Source organism: Diceros bicornis, chromosome 18, assembly GCF_020826845.1.
Source record: "Diceros bicornis minor isolate mBicDic1 chromosome 18, mDicBic1.mat.cur, whole genome shotgun sequence".
Lineage (NCBI taxonomy): Eukaryota > Metazoa > Chordata > Mammalia > Perissodactyla > Rhinocerotidae > Diceros > Diceros bicornis.
In genome coordinates this window covers 47,229,278-47,249,076 of record NC_080757.1, presented here as the reverse complement: position 1 = coordinate 47,249,076, position 19,799 = coordinate 47,229,278, and the positions used below count along the sequence as shown (strand labels likewise).

The following is a 19,799-nucleotide window of genomic DNA, read 5'->3' as shown; positions in this document are numbered from 1 at the left end:
GAGTGAAAGTTTATATATTCTACCACTCAGAGTCTTCTTCCATACCTTTTCTATATTGAATTGATTATACTGATTACGTATATGATACCCACTCATACTGTTTTTTACAGCTCTTGTTGACCTACAGCAATAGGCTTCAGGAGCTGGCTGCTCAAAGCTTGTTAATTGCTTTAGTGCAAATATGAATAATGAAGAATGCATACCTTTATTCCCCATTTCAGGTCATAAATTCAAAAGCAGTAAACTTTAAGAAAACAATTTTTATTTAAAAAATTATTTCATAAAAAGTATTGGAATGAATATATAGATAAGGCATTTAGAAATGATTCTTTTGGTTTAGATTGTTTACTGGCTCAATTCTAGCTCTGCCCTGGTAAAGTTCTCCAGAAACGTCACTTATAAAGTTTGGCCTCATGGGAAGGGATTTTTACTATACTGAAAGGAAGCCAGATGAAGCCGAGATCTGAAGCGCTCAGCTTCCAATTCCCGGAAGAAAGCATCATCGTCGTTCTGCGTTATCATGTTCTGCAGTTGTTGAATTTCCTTCTCCATCTTAGATCTCAGCTCCCTCTTCACCTTATATAATGTCTAAAAGAGAATTCATGTCATCCTGCTATCCACAACATTTATCCAGGCCCTCATCTATTTTTATTCCCTCTCCACCTTCCAGCTCATCAAGCTTCTGCAGTAATTTTAATAACTGAGCAGCAGCTCTTACAAACACCTGAACAGGTATAGTTAAAATCACAGGATAAATGTTTTGTGGATCATAGATGCATCTTCTTATTAGTATTCTCTCCATTCCCCTTACAAGGTGTAATACAGTTGTTTTCTATTTCTTAAAAATGTAAATAAATAATTTCTACCCTGTTAATTATTACCTGGGCCTGGGATTTCTCTCTGGCTTTGAGTTCTTGACGTTCCTGTGATATGGCTTCTGCCAGCAATGAAAACTGTTTACAGGGAAGAAAAAAACCAAATGTTATACTTATCTGTAGTCCAAATATAACAATTCTTACACTTAATGTTCACAGGCTTAAAATCTTTATTTGAATGGAAATAAGGCAATATAGAGTCTGTACTAGGTTCAAGCACTAGGCTTATTTTATTTCAAATTTCAATCTTGAAAATGAGGTCAGTCTAACCTGTATAGTGACGAGTTCCGAGTTAATATGTGGAGGTTTACTGTTCAACAGACTAAGCTAACTTCTGACCCAGGGTGGTCAGGATTAAGCACATTAGAATGTAGACAAGCAACAGTGAGCCCACCTGGTCTTTATAGTAGTTCTCCATTGAGTCCAGTTCATTTTGGTGCTGTCTCTTTTGTTCATCTCGCTTTTCTTTGGCATAGTTTCTTAGGTCTCGTAATCTTTGCTTTTGAATTTGTAAACCTTCTTCAAACAGTTTCTTAAATATCTGTCAGTTATTTAGTCAGAAAAACAAAGTTACACTGAACTTTTCATGAAGGAACATAATCATTTTGCCCAACTGGAGGTATATGCTGATTGTATTTCACAAAGATTTTTTTAGCTAACAGCTTTATTGAGATACAATACACATACCATAAAATTCACCCTTTTAAGATGTATAATTCAGTAGATTTTAGTATATTCAGAGTTGTACAACCATCACCACTAATTTCAGAACATTTTCATCACTCCAGAAAGAAACCCCATACCAATTAGCAGCCAGCAACCACTAATCTACTTTCTATGTCTATACATTTGCCTATTCTGGACACTTTTATAAATAGAATGACATGTCACCTTTTGTATGTGGCTTCTTTCACTTGGCATAATGTTTTCAAGGTTTATCTATATTGTAGCATGTATCAATACTTCATTTCTTTTTATTGCCAAATAATAGTCTACTGTATGGATGTATCTCATTTTGTTTATCCATTCATCAGTTGATGGACATTTGGGTTGTTTCCTCTTTTTGACTATTATAATATTGCTGTGAACATCTGTGTAGAGGTTGTGTGGATATATACCTAGGAATGAAGATGGAGTCATGTCGTAGCTCTATGTTTAACCTTTTGAGGAACTGCCAGACTGTGTTCCAAAATGGCTGTACCACTTTACAACCTCAAAAACCCTGCATAAGGATTCCAACTTCTCCACATCCTTGCCAACACTTGTCTATTTCAGCCATCTTAGTGGGTGTGAGTGGTATCTCATTGTGGTTTTGATTGTTATTTCCCTAATGACTAATGGTGTTCAGCATCTTTTCCTATATCCCAAAGATTCTTTACTGCTTTCAGAAAAGAATTCTTAAGCAGCCATGTATATAGGTCAAGAACCCCAGAACAGAAACGAATGCTGCAGCCACACTTGTGCATAACTGAGGGTGACGTGGTTACCATCTAAGTAGGCCACAGGAAAACAAACTCTTCAAAGGATTTGGATATGCCCACTTGTCTTCCATTGATTAGTAAGAATTCTTGATCAAAGAACTGGTTCTTATAGCTATATATTCATTAGCCAACCATATTACCTCAGTCAAGTTACTTAACCTCTCAAAGCCTTAGCAGTATCCTCTAGAAATGAGGATAATAGTAAGACCCACTTCAGAGTATTTAGTGCAGTTAACTATAATTACCTTAATGTTTTATTCTAGAGATGAAATTTATTGCCAGTTTGGAACCCCAAAAGATTAAGCATTTCAGCTTGATTAGGATGAGACAGCAAATACCTTGTGGAAACACCTCACAGCACATCTTTCCTACACTATTTTCCTGGTTTTATGTGGAATCTTAGGTCATCTAATCACACCTTAAATTTCTGTCTCTTATAACATGCTCCCAAACTCCTAAAGCAGCCGTACTGGAGATGAACCTACATGCAGGAGGTCTGAGGGAAGTAAGACTGAGGGCAGTGGAGACTGAGAAGACTGGGGTGCACTATGGGAGTAATAAAATGAGGCACAGACAAGTCTAAACTCTCACAGTCAGCATTTTAGAACTTGCATTTGGATTCTGGAATCAAACTAGGATGAGTCACAAAGAAGGTGGTCCTGAAAGGTAAAAGACAAAATTCACCTTCTTAACAGGGTTGGAAAGAAAAGCCATATTTACCATTTCTTCCCGGGTCCTCATTCTCATCATTTTTGCATGCAACTGAACTCTATAATCATCATAATATTTTCGGGCACGAACAATCTGCTGCCGATTTTCTTTTATCTTTGATTGGGTCAACTTCTGTCTATGAATGCGGTCCTTAAAGTCTTGCTAAGAAAGGGAAAGGGAAAAAGAGGTAAAGACAAGAGGAAAACAGACTTTGGAGTTCTCATCTGTCCCACTCCCCAACACGATGTCTTCAAGCAGTAAGCCAGGCATAGAGGGCCAGTGGCCTACTGCCTGAGCATAGTATGTGAAAGACCATCAGCCCCTGGAAGCCCTCCAGCCTTTGGTAGGTTCAGCACCTCACTTCAAAGTGCCGCCCCAATGAGCCCCCTCTGCTGCAGAGAGCAGCAGTGATCCTGGCGGAACTGAGGACTTCATCTCCCTGTTCTACCAGGGGATTCCCTAAGCTACACCCAGATGCCAGCTTAAAAGGAATAAAAAAATAGCTCTCTGAAAGACTTGCAAGCAAAGCTTGAGTTACCAAGAGTGTTTACATCAAAACTAAGGAAATTAGACAATATCTTACAAAGTGGTATGGATGAAATGAGGTCATGTACATAAAGCCTTCAACTAGGTGTTCAGATATTTGTTTTCTTTTCTTCCATACCAAAAGTACCACATGCAGTTTTTCAGGTGGCTTCCCTTTCTTTCTCTGGAATTGTTTAGGATTATAGTTCTCATTGCTTATCTCTACTCTACAATCAAACAAGGGTTTTACAATCTCTCTGTCTGGTATATGGTCTTTGACCTCTGTCCTCTTCCTTCATTATACTCAACAGAGGATAATGTTGTGCTATGTATTATTCTCAATCCAAATTATAATGGAGGCTGGTAAACTACCTCAGCTCTCTACTTGGGAGAAAGATGGAAGAGGACAAAAAAACACTACGTTTCCACCACCTTGTACCTCAAAGGGGCTGTGGAGGTAGAGACAGACCTGGATTAAAATCTCAACTTTGCCCCTCGCTGATTATGATGGGACTCAGGGCAAGTTAATATATCAAAGCCTCAGGTTTCTCATTTCATAGAAAACATCTCTTATGTTACTAGAAAGACTAAATGAAACTGTCTATATAAAGCACCTAGCACCTTCCCCCCTCATCAATATTGGTGAAAGCCCTAGATGCTTCCACAGCCAAGTGTCAGAAGTAAGAGTCTGTGGGACTATTATCCAGCTGCTACGAATAAATTTAATATAACTTACAAATTCAAAATTATAATACCCAACTTGATCTTGACATACCAGTCTCTTGTTATGTTCATATTCTTTCTTGACAAGCGCAGTAAGGAGGTCATGCCTTCTTAAGGCTTCTTCTATCTTTAAGGGGGACAGAGGGAAGGAGGTTAATAATGCTATTCATTAGATGCTCAAGGATAAGCTCTTCCCCTTTCTGGTTTATATTCCTATGCTTAAAATTGACAGTTAACTTACTTCATCCTGGAGTTTCTTCTTTGATCGATTTTCTCTATATGCATCTTTTTTGAGCTGTTCAACCTGTGCAATTTGCTGTTTCCACATTCTGCTTAGTGTTTGGCCAGAAACATAGAGAAATGGAAACTGCTCCAGCATCAGGGGCAGGAGACTGTGTTCGTTTACTTTCACTGCAAGGTAAAAAAAGATGCTCTTAATCTGAGAGACTTGCTGACAGCTTTTAATAAGAACTCTCATCCCACCTTCCTGGTAGATCAAAGCTTATCTAAGTGATGTGGTTCTGATCCTGAAAAGAATAATTCTAAAAGTACATTATTACTTTTTGCATTCCTTCTTTGATCAGAGTAAGCCAAGTACTCGTAAGGATGAAAATAAGCTCAACAGTTCTGATTGACGACACGCTGGTCTTGTGAAGTCCTTCCTAACTGCTCAGCTGACTCAGCACCTGGAGTGGATGCTCTGTGTGTGGTCAAACAGATTCCTCAGCCCTCCTCACAGGCAAAGTCTCTGTCTGAAGAGATGTAGTTAGAAGGCCAGCAGCCTTTGAAACTGCACCCTGGCATTTCACATGACCTTGTTTTCCTTGTAACAGGACTCTAACACACACTGGCACCAACTGTCAATACAACAGGAGGTGGACGGGCCATCTGCTTGCTTTGGAGCATTCCTTTAGTTCTACCAACTTCCCAGAAACAAAGAAAAGGCAACCAGCATGAGTGAACAGAGTGAAGCTGAAGCTGGAGCAGCAGGTAGTAGCCCTAGCAGTCTTTTGGTGCCAATATATAGGCCTCCTGAAGAGTTATTATTTAAGAGTTTTATATCTCTTTATAGAAATCTAGCATATGGCAGTTATAAAAGAGGGAACTTTCTCCAGCTAACCGGTGGATGTTAGTTTCCAGTGCTGTGTCCTTGGAATGTAGCACACACTTTCAAAGGATGCCAGTTTTCCATAAAGTACAATTTTGTGGTTCTTACTTGGAACTGCTTTATTTGGCTTTGGCAAGCCACCTCTTGGACTTGGAGTTGTGGTTTTTCTAGAGTAAATCTTCCAGGGCTGACTACGTTTTGGAGTTCCTTTATGAACAGCTTCTCTGTATACTTTTTCCTTAGAAGCAGACATAAAACAGTATAGAAATAAGAGAGAAGTCTAATCACTCTTTCATACATCATCTTAAATATTACATACTGACAAAACAGCTAACTAATCTCCAGCCAAACTACCTTACTTCAAATTTCTAAAATCTGTTTAGCATTTATCTACTCTAACTTAAAAAGCATCTTTTGACTTCTGGTATCCCTTGGAATTTAAAAAAGCACTGAATCTTTTTCAAGGTTCATAGTCACCATAGTTCCACACCCCAAATACAACCTAATAATAATACTTTTGATGTACTTGCTTCTTTGACAGCTTTTCCCACATAGATTAAAAAAGTTCTTAAAAAATGTTTAGTTGTAACCACACTGTATTTTACATCCTGTTTCGTTCATGAATATTTTAGCATACCCATTTTTCCCATTCTTTCATTTAGTTTCTGTAACCATCCTTTTGAAAGGCAACGAAAACTTATGCTCTGGGTTTCTTACAACCAGGCCTAGAACAACTGGGATTTCCTATCTTCTCTTATTCCCCCTTAACTTGTCAGCCTCTACTTGTCAGTCTACTATCTTTTAAACCCTTGGTGACCGGGGCCAGCCCAATGGCACAAGCGGTTAAGTGCGCCCACTCCACTGCAGCAGCCCAGGGTTCACAGGTTTGGATCCCAGGTGCACACTGACGCACCTCTTGTCAAGCCATCCTATGGCGGCGTCCCATATAAAGCAGAGGAAGATGGGCACGGATGTTAGCTCAGAGCCAATCTTTCTCAGCAAAAAAATAAATAAAATAAATAAACCCTTGGTGAACTGCTAAGCAACAGAACCACTTAAAACTGATGTAAGCGGGGCCGGCCCCGGGGCTTAGCGGGTAAGTGTGCGCGCTCTGCTACTGGCAGCCCGGGTTTGGATCCCGGGCGCGCACCGATGCACCACTTCTCCTGCCATGCTGAGGCTGTGTCCCACATACAGCAACTAGAAGGATGTGCAACTATGACATACAACTATCTGCTGGGGCTTTGGGGAAAAGAGGAGGATTGGCAATAGATGTTAGCTCAGAGCCGGTCATCCTCAGCAAAAAGAGGAGGATTAGCATGGATGTTAGCTCAGGGCTGATCTTCCTCACACACACAAAAAAAAAACTGATGTAAGTTTTGGACAGAAAGGAAAAATGCTAGTGTTCTTTGATACCATGTCTTGCCACATTTTAGCAACTTGGCTACCCTACGAATAAGAAAAAATCCCACACATAAAATGAAATCCTGCCTTTTTCTAAGGAGCTAATGAGTAAGGCCCTGTTGATTCTTTTTTCTTTTTAAAAAGATCATCTCTGCACTTTCCACTGATCTGATGGCATTTATTATAGTAGAGACTTTTACCCACTGTTTCCTCCTCATCATTTATTCTTAGAGGTCCAATATTCTCTTGAACTTTATTTCTTCTTAGTTCCCTTTCAAATGCTTCAGTTATTGCCTAGAGAGGAAAAAGCCATATGATATCATAGTTATTAAAAACGTACGCAAATGAAAATGAAGGGAAAAAAATTCACCTAAGATCCTGCCATTCCATTCACTTTATTTTTTTAAGTTCCTTTCAGGTTCTATATCACAAATACACATTATTTAACAGACATATAATTAGGACATAAAGTGGAATTTTATACACTGCATTTTTTGTTCTTATAGTTTTTGTAATTATTTTGATACTCCATTGAGTAGAAGTTACATGCTGAGTTACATATTGAGTTGAAGTTACACATTACTGTAAGAAACCTGAATTAGTTTCAGTTTTTCATCATTATAAAACATTACTATAGCAAACAACTTAAGCATTCTAAATTTACGCTGCATTTCAAAATCCCTATTCCCTAGCAGAAAGTCTTCCTTGGTAATCATGTAATCAAGGTAATCTCCTTGTTGAATCTTAACCACCTCCTCTCATTCTTGTCTTGGGCACTTTCATCCTATCTATAACTCAAGTGGCCTGTCACGTTTAATCCACCTCAAATTTTCTTTGTCTCTGAAAATATCAACCCACACTGATCTACACTTTCTTAATCCCCTGGAGTACTGGGCTATATCTGACAAGATTAGTTTTCTTAGAGTTTCATGAGTACAAGTTTTATGATCCCTAATGGAGAACATAAAAACTATGTCACATAATTTTCTATCATCCACTCAGCTCAAGAATATTAAATGCATTTTAAGCCTTTAATTAACAGCATGTTCGCTGTAGCATTTGGCTGAGGATAAACTGGGTTGCCTGCTATCCAATGGTAATCAAGAGACGGTATGTACCTTTGCTTGGAATCGACGGATATCTGTTTCTTTTGGCTTTCGCTGCCTTTTTCTCTCCATGTGGAATTGTGTTTTTTTGTTAACTGGAGATGGAGAGAGTGAATGAGATCTGTAGGGTGGCTTTCTACGCATGGTAAGTCCTACAACATAGAAGAGACATGCACCATTAGTTCCTGACAGCCAGACAGGCTGTATAATATCTTATAAAGCAGCATGCTTATAAGGAAAAGTTAACGTAGTTTAGGATTTTCTAAGCAGTTCCAATTCTTCCCTATTTAATAGTGATCTAGCCTTCCTAATTCCACACTGTCCAAGAGAGCTGACAAATCACCTCTCTCCACAAACCTTTTTATGTTTCATTGTTTACAGATGTCTTTGGGCATCTGCTAGTTGTGAAGAGCGGGACTTCTGCCTTTTTGGAAAAGCAGATAATTTAATATCACTCTAAGGTCAAGGAAATTAGTTTGATAGCTTTCTAAATAAATTTTATTTCCCTGGGTTTTTTTCTTTTCACTCTCTCTTAATTCAAATCTTTCAAATTCATTTTAAACTCTAAGATATTAAGAAAAACTGACTTGTATGATCTATTTTAAATGTTTTTATGCCATTTTACTATGTCCATAATGTATTCTTCTTTAGAAACTGAAGATCCAGTTAAAGTAACGTTTTAACTTAAAATGTGTTTTCAAAACAGGATACCATGTGTATGTGTATAGTAAGGGAAACATGTAGGTTACTGAGTGAGGTTTCCTAGAGATTATCTGAGTCAAGTTCAAGGAAAGAGATGAAATGATCAAGAGGAGAAAAGAGTATGCCTGCAGTAAAAAAAACAACTGAAAAAGTTAAGGAAGTTTTGGTAGATAAAAGTAATGGAAAACAGAATTTTAGGTGGTGGAGGATAGGATAATTATTTGAATTTTAACAAACAGTAGGAAGTATCTGCAAGGAAGTAGCAAACCAGAAACTGTCAAGTATTGCTGATATGAATATAAACTGGTGCAATCACTTTGAAGGGGAATTTGGCAATGGTGAAAAAGCATAAACCCCATGATCGAGCAATCCTAGTAGATGTAGATCCTACAGAAACTTTTGCACAGGTTACAGGTTGTTCACTGCAGAACTGTTTCTAGTTATGAAAACTGGAAACAATCAACGTGTCCTGCAGTAGGGGAAATGGTGATATGTATACTCATACAAATGGGGTACACTGTATGAACTTATTACACAGTAGTTAAAATGAATGAACTGGACCTTTAAATATTAACATAGATTTCCCAAACAATGTCAACAGAAAAAAGCGAGTTGCAGAATAATATAGACAGTATTCTACGTAAATTAAAAAAAAAACAACACATAAAACAACAGACTATTTAGATAAGTAACACATAAGCTGTTACAGTATAAAAACAGTGATGAGTGAGTTCCAGTTCAAGATGGCAATACAGAAGCTCCTGAACTCACCACCCCCTATTATGGACACAAAGAATCTACAGCTACATATGGAACAATTCCCACTGAAAGAAATCCACACCCTAGCTGAGTGGCTCCTACACACCAGGCGAATAGGAAAAACTCACATTTAAATGGGTCTTGGCACACTCTCATCTATTGGGAGCCATTAAGAACAAAGAAGGTGGGGGCCGGCCCCATGGTGTAGCGGTTAAGTGCACGTGCCCGGGTGCACACCGATGCACCGCTTGTCAGGCCATGCTGTGGCGGCGTCCCACATAAAGTGGAGGAAAATAGGCACAGATGTTAGCCCAGGGCCAGTCTTCCTCAGCAAAAAGAGGAGGATTGGCATGGATGTTAGCTCAGGGCTGATCTTCCTCACACACACAAAAAAAAAGAACAAAGAAGGTGGGTTGGACAATCACCAAGGTTTGAGAGACAAACAAGAGCTAGAGATGGGCTGAATGGTAAGATTCATCTCCTATGCAAGACTACTCCTTCAAGACTGGGAGAAGTGGCTATTTTACCTAATGCACAGAAACCAGCACAGATTCCAGGAAAATGAGGAAACAAAGGCGTATGTTCCTAACAAAAGAACAAGATAAAACTCATGAAACAGACCTTAATGAAACGGAGATAAGGGATTTACCTGATAAAGAATTCAAAATAATGGCTATAAAGATGCTCACTGAGGTCAGGAGAACAATGCATGAACAAAGTGAGAATTTCAACAAACAGAAAGAAAACATAAGAAAGTACCAAACAGAAATCACAGACCTGAAGAATACAATAACTGAACTGAAAAATACAATAGAGGGGTTCAACAACAGACCAGACGAAGTGGAAGAAAGGATCAGTGAACTTAAAGATAAGACAGTGGAACTCATCCAGAGGAGCAAAAAGAAAAAACAAAAATGAAAAAGAGCGAAGACAGCTTAAGGGATATAATCAAGTGGACCAATATTCACATTATAGGGGTCCCAGAAGGAGAAGAGAGAGAGAAAGGGGAAGAAAGCTTATTCTAAGAAACAAGGGCTGAAAACTCCCCTAACCTGGTAAAAGAAACAGACATCCAGATCCAGGAAGCCAAGAAACTTTCAAATGAGATGAATCCAAAGAGACCCACACTAAGACACATTATAATTAAATTGTCAAATTTGAGAGAATTTTAAAAACAGCAAGAGAAAAACAACTTGTTACACACAAGGGAAACCGCATAACACTATCAGTAGAGTTTTCAGCAGAAACTTTGCAGGCCAGAAGGGAACGGGACAATATAGTCAAAGTGCTGAAAGAGAAAAACTGCCAACCAAAAATACTCTACCCAGCAAAACCATCCTTTAGAATTTTAGGAAAGATAGAGTTTTCCAGACAAGCAAAAGCTGAAGGAGTTCATCAATACTAGAACAGCCTTACAAGAATTTGTGTGTGTGTGTGTGTGTGTGTGTGTGTGTGTGTGTGTGTGAGTGTGTGAGGAAGATCAGCCCTGAGCTAACATCCATGGCAATCCTCCTCTTTTTGATGAGGAAGACCGGCCCTGAGCTAACATCTATTGCCAATCCTCCTCCTTTTTTTCCCCAAAGCCCCAGTAAATAGTTGTATGTCATAGTTGCCCATCCTGCTAGTTGCTGTATGTGGGATGCCGCCTCAGCATGGCCTGACAAGCAGTGTTATCAGTGTGCACCCAGGATCCGAACCCAGGCCACCAGTAGCGGAGAGTGCGTGCTTAACCACTAAGCCGCAGGGCTGGCCCCCCTTACAAGAAATTTTAAAGGGACTTCTTCAAGTTGAAAGGGTGCTAATTAGTAACAGAAAAACATATAAAAGTATAAATTTCATTGGTAAACATAAATATATAGTTAAATTCAGACTACTCTAATATTATAATATACATATACATATAATACATATATATACATATACATATAATAATATGTAAGGTGGTGGTGGGTAAGTCCCGTATAAATCTAGTATGAAGGTTAAAAGGCACAAGTAGTAAAAATGACTATACAATAATTTGTTAACGGATACACAAGATAAGAAGATGTAAAATGTGACATCAAAAACAAAATGGGGGGGACAGTAAAAATGTAGACCTTTAGTATGTGGTCAAACTTAAGTTGTTATCAGCTTAAAACAGACTGTTATAAATATAAGATGTTTTACATAAGCCTTACAGTAACCACAAAGAAAAGAATCTATGATACACAAAAGATATAGAGAAAGGAGGGCAGGCCCAGTGGCGCAGAGGTTAAGTGTACGCGCTCCACTTCCGCGGCCCGGGGTTTGCAGGTTCGGATCCCAGGCGCGCACCGACGCACTGCTTGTCAAGCCATGGGTGTGGCGGGGTCCCACATAAAGTAGAGGAAGATGGGCACGGATGTTAGCCCGGGGCCAATCTTCCTCAGCAAAGATGTTAGCTCAGGGCTAATCTTCCTCACACACACACAAAAAAAAGATAAAGAGAAAGGAATCTAAGCATACCACTAGAGAAAATCATCAAACCAGAAAAGAGCAAGAGGAGAAGGAACAAAAGAATTACAAAATAGCCAGAAAACAATTAACAAAATGGCAACACAAAGTCCTACCAATAATTACTTTAAATGTAAATGGAGTAAATTCTTCAATAAAAAGACACAGAGTTGCTGAATGAATAAAAAAACAAGACAACTATATGCTGCCTACAAGAGACTCATTTCAGCTTTAAGGACACACACACACTGAAAGTGAAGGGATGCAAAAAGATATTCCATGGAAATGGAAACGAAAAGAAAGTCAGAGTAGCTATACATCTATCAGACAAAACAGACTTTAAGATAAAAACTGTAACAAGAGACAAAGGGCATTATCTATAATGATAAAAGGGACAATTCATAAAAGAAGATATAACATTTGTAAGTATTTATCTACCCAACACAGGAGTATATATTTAGGTACACAACAGTGCCTAAATATATAAAGCAAATATTAACAGAACTAAAGGGAAAAATAGACAGCAATATAATAGTACCAGGGACTTCAATACCCCACTTTCAGCAATGGATAGATCATCCAGACAGAAAATCAATAAGGAAACATTGGACTACACATTAGACCAGATAACTTAACAGACATTTACAGAACACTGTATCCCAAAGTAGAATATACATTCTTCTCAAGTGCACATGGAACATTGTCCAGGATAGGTCATATGATACACACAAAATAAGTCTTAATAAATTTAAGAAGACTGAAATCATATCAAGTATCTTTTTCTGACCACAATGGTTTCTATGAAACTAGAAATTCATTACAAGAAGAAAACTGAAAAATTCACAAATATATGGAGATTAAACAACATGCTATAAAATAACTAATGAGTCAAAAAAGAAATCAAAAGAGAAATAAAAAAATATCTTGAGACAAATGAAAATGGAAATACAACATGCCAAAACTTATGGGATGCAGCAAAAGCAGTTCTAAGAGGAAAGTTTACAGCAATAAATGGCTACATTAAAAATAAGAAAGATGTGACATATAAAGTACAAGTAACAAAATCAAAAACAAATAAGTGGGACTATATCAAACTAAAAAGCTTCTGCACAACAAGAAAAAGGATCAACAAAAGGAAAAGACAACCTATGGAATGGGAAAAAAATATTTGCAAATCAGTTATCTGATAAGGGGTTAATATCTAAAATATACAAAGAACTCATAAAACTCAAAGGTAAAAAAACAAATATTTCAATTAAAAAATGGGCAAAGTACTTGAATAGACATTTTTCCAAGGGAGATATATGAATGGCCAACAGGTAGATGAAAAGGTGCTCAAGATCACTAATCATTAGGGAAATGCAAATTAAAACCACAATGAGATATCACCTCACAGCTGTTAAAATGGCTGTCATCAAAAGGACAAGATAACAAGTGTTAGTGAGGATGTAGAGAAAAGGGAACCCTTGTGCACTGTTGGTGGGACTGTAAATTGGTACAGCTATTATGAAAGACAGTATGAAAGTTCCTCAAAAAATTAAAAATAGAATTCCACATGATCCAGCAGTTCTACCTCTGGGAATATATCTGAGGGAAACAAAAAAACCATGTCGATGAGATATCTGCCCCTCATGTTCAAAGCAGTATTATGTACAATAGCTGAGACATGGAAACAACATAAATTTCCATTGATGGATGAATGGATAAAGAAGTTGTGGTATATATATACAATGGAATATTATTCAGTCATAAAAAAGAAAATTCTACTATTTGTGACAACATGGATGGATAGTAGGGCATTATGCTAAGTGAAATAAGTCAGACAGAGAAAGACAAATACTGTATGATCTCACTTATATGTGGAATCTAAAAAGAAAAAGCCAGATGTTAGCTCAGAGCTGGTCTTCCTCAGCAAAAAGAGGAGGATTGGCATCAGATGTTAGCTCAGGGCTGATCTTCCTCACAAAAAACACAAAAACAAAAACAAAAACAACTTCCAACAAACAAAAGTCCAGGATGAGATGGCTTCACTGGTGAATTCTACCAAACATTTAAAGAAGAATTAATACCAATCCCTTCTCAAGCTCTTCCAAAAAAAAGGAGAGAAGGGAACACTTCCAAATTCATTTTAGAAGACCAGCATTACCCTGATACCAAAACCAGACAAGACAGCACAAGAAAAGAAAATTAAAAGCCAATATCGCCGATGAACATAAATGCAAAAAATCCTCAACAAAATATTAGCAAATGAATTCAACAGTACATTAAAATGATCATACAGCATGATCAAGTGGGATTTATGCCAGGGATGCAAGGATGGTTCAACATCCACAAATCAATCTATGTGATAAACCACATTAACAAAATGAAAGATAAAAATCATATGATTATCTCAATAGATGTAGAGAAAACATTTGACAAATTCAACATCCCTTCATGGTAAAAACTCTCAACAAACTGGGTATAAAGAGAACGTACCTCAACATAATAAAGGCTGTATATGAAAAGTCCACAGCTAACATTATACTCAATAGTGAAAAGCTAAAAGTGATTCCTCTAAGATCAGGCACAAGACAAGGGCACCTAGTATTGCCACTTTTATTCAACATAGTACTGGAAGTCCTAGCCAAAGTAACTAGGCAAGAAAAAGAAATAAAAGGCATCCAAATCAGAAAGGAAGAAGTAAAACTCTTTATTTGCAGATGACATTATATTACATCTAGAAAACTCTAAAGACGCCACCAAAAAACTGTTAGAATAAACGAATTCAGTAAAGTTGTAGGATACAAAATCAATATACAAAATAAGTTGCATTTCTATACATTAATAATGATCAGAAAGAGAAATTAAGAAAAAAATCCCATTTACAATTGCTTCGAAAAGAATGAAATACCTAGGAATAAATTTAACCAAGGAGATGAAAGACCTGTACACTGAAAGCTAAAGGACACCGATGAAAGAAATTGAAGAAGACACAAACAAACGGAAAGATATTCTGTGTTCATGGAATAAAAGAATTAATATTGCTAAAATGTCCACAATGTCCACACTTCCCAAAGTGATCTACAAACTCAGTGCAATTTTATCAAAACTCCAAGGGTATTTACAAAACACTCCTAATAGCCAAAGCAATACTGAGAAAGAAGAACAAAGCTGGGGAGGCATCACACTGCCTGATTTCAAACTATATTATAAAGCTACAGTAATCAAAATAGTATGGTATTGGCATAAAAACAGACACACAGACCAATAGGACAGAATAGAGCCCCAAAATAAACCCATACATATATGGTCAATTAATTTACAACAAAGGAGCCAAGAATATACAATGAGGAAAGAACAGTCTCTTCAATAAATGGTGAGAAAACTGCACACCCACATGCAAAAGAATGACACTGGACCATGATCTTACACCATACACAAAATCAACTCAAAATGGATTAAAAACTTTAACATAAGACCCGAAACCATAAAACTCCTAGAAGAAAACATAAAGGGTAAGCTCGCTGACATTGGTCTTCACAATGATTTTTTTGGATTTGACACCAAAAGCAAAAATAAACAAGTGAGACTATATCAAACTAATAAGCTTCTGCATGACAAAGGAAGCCATCAACAAAATGAAGAGGCAACCTACTGAATGGGAGAAAATACTTGCAAAGCAGATATCTAAGGGGCTAATATCCAAAATATATAAAGAACTCATACAACTCAATAGCAAAAAAATCTGATTTAAATACGGGCAGGGGAACTGAATAGACATTTTTCTAAAGAAGACATACAAAAGGTCAACAGGTACACAAAAAGGTGCTCAACATCACTAATCATCAGGGAAATGCAAGTCAAAACCATGATCACATATCAACTCACACCTATCAGAATGGTTATTACGAAAAAGACAAGATAACAAATGATGGAGAGAATGTAAAGAAAAAGGAAACTTTGCACACTTTTGGTGGGAATGTATACTGATGCAGCCACTATGGAAAACAGTATGGAGGTTCCTCAACAGGTTAAAGGAGTGACATCAGCAACACAGTGGAGTGAGTTGTTCCCTTTATATCCTTCCCCCTCTGAGCTACAATTAAATAGACATTCATCGACCAACGGAGAAAACCCACACAGCAAAACAGGACGCCTAAGAGACCCACGCAGCTATACATCTGAAGGTGGATTGACTGACCCTCCAGGAAGTAAGCACTCCCTGCCCTTCCTCAGCAGCCCTGTGCACACATATGAACACTTCCCAATCCAGCGCAAGCGCCCATAGTATCACTGAGCCCCGAAAGGGGGAACACGCCCCATGGCGATGTAGGAAGAGGCGGCAGCAGCCCCTACCCTGCTCGTGATCACTTTCTCAGTGGTGGGGGAGCCCACCGTGCCACTGTGGCCCCAAGGAGTGGCTCAGGCTTGGTCCCCACGAGGAAGCCCTGCCCACCAAGCACAGCGCCTGGCGCAATTGCAAGAAGAGGCAGTGGCAGATCTAGTGCCGGGACAAGTGCATTCCCAGCCCGTGCGAGCACCCATAGAACTGCTGTGCCCCGAAAGCGGGAACACACCTCGGCGAGACTGAAGGAAGAGACAGCAGTAACCCTTAGCCCACTCATGATTGCTTTTCCAGCAGTTGGAGAGCCCACCCTGCCACTGTGGCCCCAAGGAGTGGCCCAAGCTTTGTCCCTGTAAGGAAGCCCCACCCACCAAGCACAGTCTACATATGTGTCCCCCGCTCTCCAGGCTGGCACAAGCACCCATAGTACCCCCACAACTTCCAACAGAAGGGGTGGGATCAGAAACTCAGCTCCTCCTTTCCCCCAATGGTAGCAGGTGGAATCTCCACCCTAATACTACCACAAATGCGCCAACAAAAGATTAGTTCATCAAACACCATGAGAAACTACAGCGACAATTCAGACCAGAAGGAAAATGACAATTCTCCAGAAACCAACCCTGAAGGCACAGAAATTTACAATCTAAATGACAGAGAATTTAAAATAGCCGTCATAAAGAAACTCAATGAGTTACAAGAAAAATCAGACAATTCAAAGAGCTCAGGAATAAAATTAATGAGAAGAAGGAATACTTCACCAAAGAGACTTAAACTATAAAACAAAAACCAAGCAGAAATTCTGGATATGAAGAACACAATTAATGAAATAAATAATCTAGAATCCTTAAACAATAGAGCTGATGTTATGGAAGAAAGAATTATTGATTTAGAGGATAGAAATATAGAAATGCTACAGGTAGAGGAGAAGAGAGAAGTAAGATTTTTAAAAAATAAAGGAATTCTTCGAGAAACATCCAACTCAATTAGGAAAAGCAACATAAGGATTACAGGTATTGCAGAGGAAGAAGAGAGGGAGAAAGGAGCAGAGAGCTTGTTCAAAGAAATAACAGCTGAGAACTTTCCAAACCTGGGGAAGGAACTGGATTTACAAGTACATGAAGGTAATAGAATGCCTAATTACATCAATGCTAAAAGACCTTGTCTAAGGCATATAATAGTAAAACTGGCAAAAGTCCACAACAAAGAAAAAATAATAAGGGCAGCAAGGCAGAAGAAAATAACCTACAAAGGAACCACTATCAGGCCTTCAGCGGATTTCTCAGCAGAAACTTTACAGGCTAGGAGTGAACAGAAGGAATATTCAAAATACTGAAAGAAAAACACTTTCAGCCAAGAATACTCTATCCAGCAAAACTATCCTTCAGATATCATGGAGAAATAAAAGCTTTCCCAGATAAACAAAAGCTGAGGGAGTTCATCACCACTATACCTCCCCTATAAGAAATAATTAAAGGGCTGGCCCTGTGGCTTAGCAGTTAAGTGTGCGCGCTCCACTGCTGGCGGCCCGGGTTCGGATCCCGGGCACGCACCGACGCACCGCTTGTCGGGTCATGCTGAGGCCGCGTCCCACATACAGCAACTAGAAGGATGTGAAACTATGAGGTACAACTATCTACTGGGGCTTTGGGGGAAAAAATAAATAAATAAAATTATTAAAAAAAAAAATAATTAAAGATGCTCTCATACTGGAAACAAAAAGGCAAAGGTCTAGAGAGCTTTGAGCAAGGCGATAAACAGACAGACAAAATCGGAAAACTGCAGCTCTCTATCAGAACAGGGAAGCAAATACTCAATTATAACTTAAAAGATAAAGGGAAGGAAAGCATCAAAAGTAACTATAAACACTTCAACTTAGTCACAAACAACACAAAACAGACTAATTTGTGACAACAACAACTCAGGAGGAGAAGAGGAAAGGGATGGAACCTGCTTAGGCTAATGAACATATGAGGCTATGAGAAAACGGACTATCTCATCTACGAGATCTTTTATACAAATCTCATGGTAACCACTGAAAATCAGAGCAGAGCCACAATTCATGAAAAAAAAAAAAAAAAACTGAGAAAATCTCCAAAGAAAACCACCAAAATGAAATGGCAGTGAGAAATACAAAGGAAGAGAAACAATGGAAACACAGAACAACAGAAAAACAAGAGATAACAGTAGTATTAAGCCCTCATAGATCAATAATCACTCTAAATGTAAACAGATTGAATTCTCCAATCAAAAGACACAGAGTAGCTGGATGGATTAAAAAACAAGACCCAACAATATGCTGCCTCTAGGAAACACATTTCAGCTCTAGAAACAAACACAGGCTCAGAGTGAAGGGATGGAAGATGATACTCCAAGAAAATGGCAAACAAAAGTACAAATGCAACTATTAATAGACCTAAAGGGAGAAACTAACAACAGCAAAATAAAAGTAGGGGACCTCAACATCTCACTTACATCAATGGACAGATCATGCAGACAGAAGGTCAACAAGGAAATAGTGGATTTAAATGAAACAGTTGATCAGATGGACTTAATAGATATATAGAAACCATTCCATCCAAAAACAGCAGAATACACATTCTTCTCAAGTGCACACGGATCATTCTCAAAGACAGACCATACGCTGGAGAACAAGGCAAGCTCCAATAAATTTAAGAAGTCTGAAATCATCTCAAGCATCTTTTCTGACCACAATGCTATGAAACTAGAAATCAACTACAAGAAAAAAACTGGGAAAGTCACAAATATGTGGAGACTAAGCAACATGCTATGAACAACCATTGGATCAACGAAGAAATCAAAGGAGAAATTAAAAAAATACTTGGAGACAAATGAAAATACAACATACCAACTCTTATGGGATGCAGCAAAAGCAGTTATAAGAGGGAAATTCATAGCAATACAGGCCCACCTCAACAAAAAATTTCTTAAGTAATCTTAAACTGTACCTAGCCAAACTAGAAAAAGAACAACAAATAAAGCCAAAAGTTAGCAGAAGGAGGGAAATAATAAAGATTAGAGCAGAAATAAATGAAGTAGAGACTCAAAAAATAGTAGAAAGGATCAGTGAAACGAAGAGCTGGTTCTTTGAGAAGATCAACAAAATTGACAAACCCTTAGGCCGGACTTACCAAGAAAAAAAGAGAGAAGGCTCAAATAAATAAAATTAGAAATGAAAGAGGAGAAGTTACAACAGATACCACAGAAATACAAGGGATTATAAGAGAATACTATGAAAAACTATATGCCCACCAACTGGATAACCTAGAAGAAATGATAAATTCTTAAACTCATACAACATCCCACAACTGAATCAAGAAGAAATAGACAATCTGAATAGACCAATCACAAGAGACTGAAACAGTAATCAAAAACCTCCCAAAAAAAACAAAAGTCTAAGACCAGATGGCTTCTCTAGAGAATTCTACCAAACATTCAAAGAAGATTTAATACCCATCCTCCTCAAGCTATTCTAAAAAATTGAAGAAGATGGAATGCTTCCTAACTCATTCTATGAGGTCAACACAAAACTAGGCAAGGATAACACAAAGAAGGAAAATTACAGGCCAATATTGCTGATGAACATAG

General features: G+C 38.1%; 1 protein-coding gene across 3 annotated transcripts in view; it reads right to left on the bottom strand.

The window, feature by feature from the left end:
- Positions 1-240: 240 nt before the first annotated feature.
- The window catches only part of CEP95 (centrosomal protein 95), a 43,150-nt gene continuing 23,591 nt past the window's right edge, over positions 241-19,799 (bottom strand). For all 3 annotated transcript variants that reach the window (XM_058561378.1, XM_058561377.1, XM_058561379.1), the window contains 9 exons: positions 7,946-8,085; positions 7,032-7,121; positions 5,532-5,661; positions 4,557-4,726; positions 4,368-4,442; positions 3,077-3,229; positions 1,270-1,416; positions 882-953; positions 241-588 (listed from right to left, as the gene is read on the bottom strand). In XM_058561378.1, the coding sequence (XP_058417361.1) occupies positions 412-588; positions 882-953; positions 1,270-1,416; positions 3,077-3,229; positions 4,368-4,442; positions 4,557-4,726; positions 5,532-5,661; positions 7,032-7,121; positions 7,946-8,085 (1,154 nt within the window). In that variant the 3' untranslated portion in view covers positions 241-411. The remainder of the gene's footprint in view (positions 589-881; positions 954-1,269; positions 1,417-3,076; positions 3,230-4,367; positions 4,443-4,556; positions 4,727-5,531; positions 5,662-7,031; positions 7,122-7,945; positions 8,086-19,799) is intronic.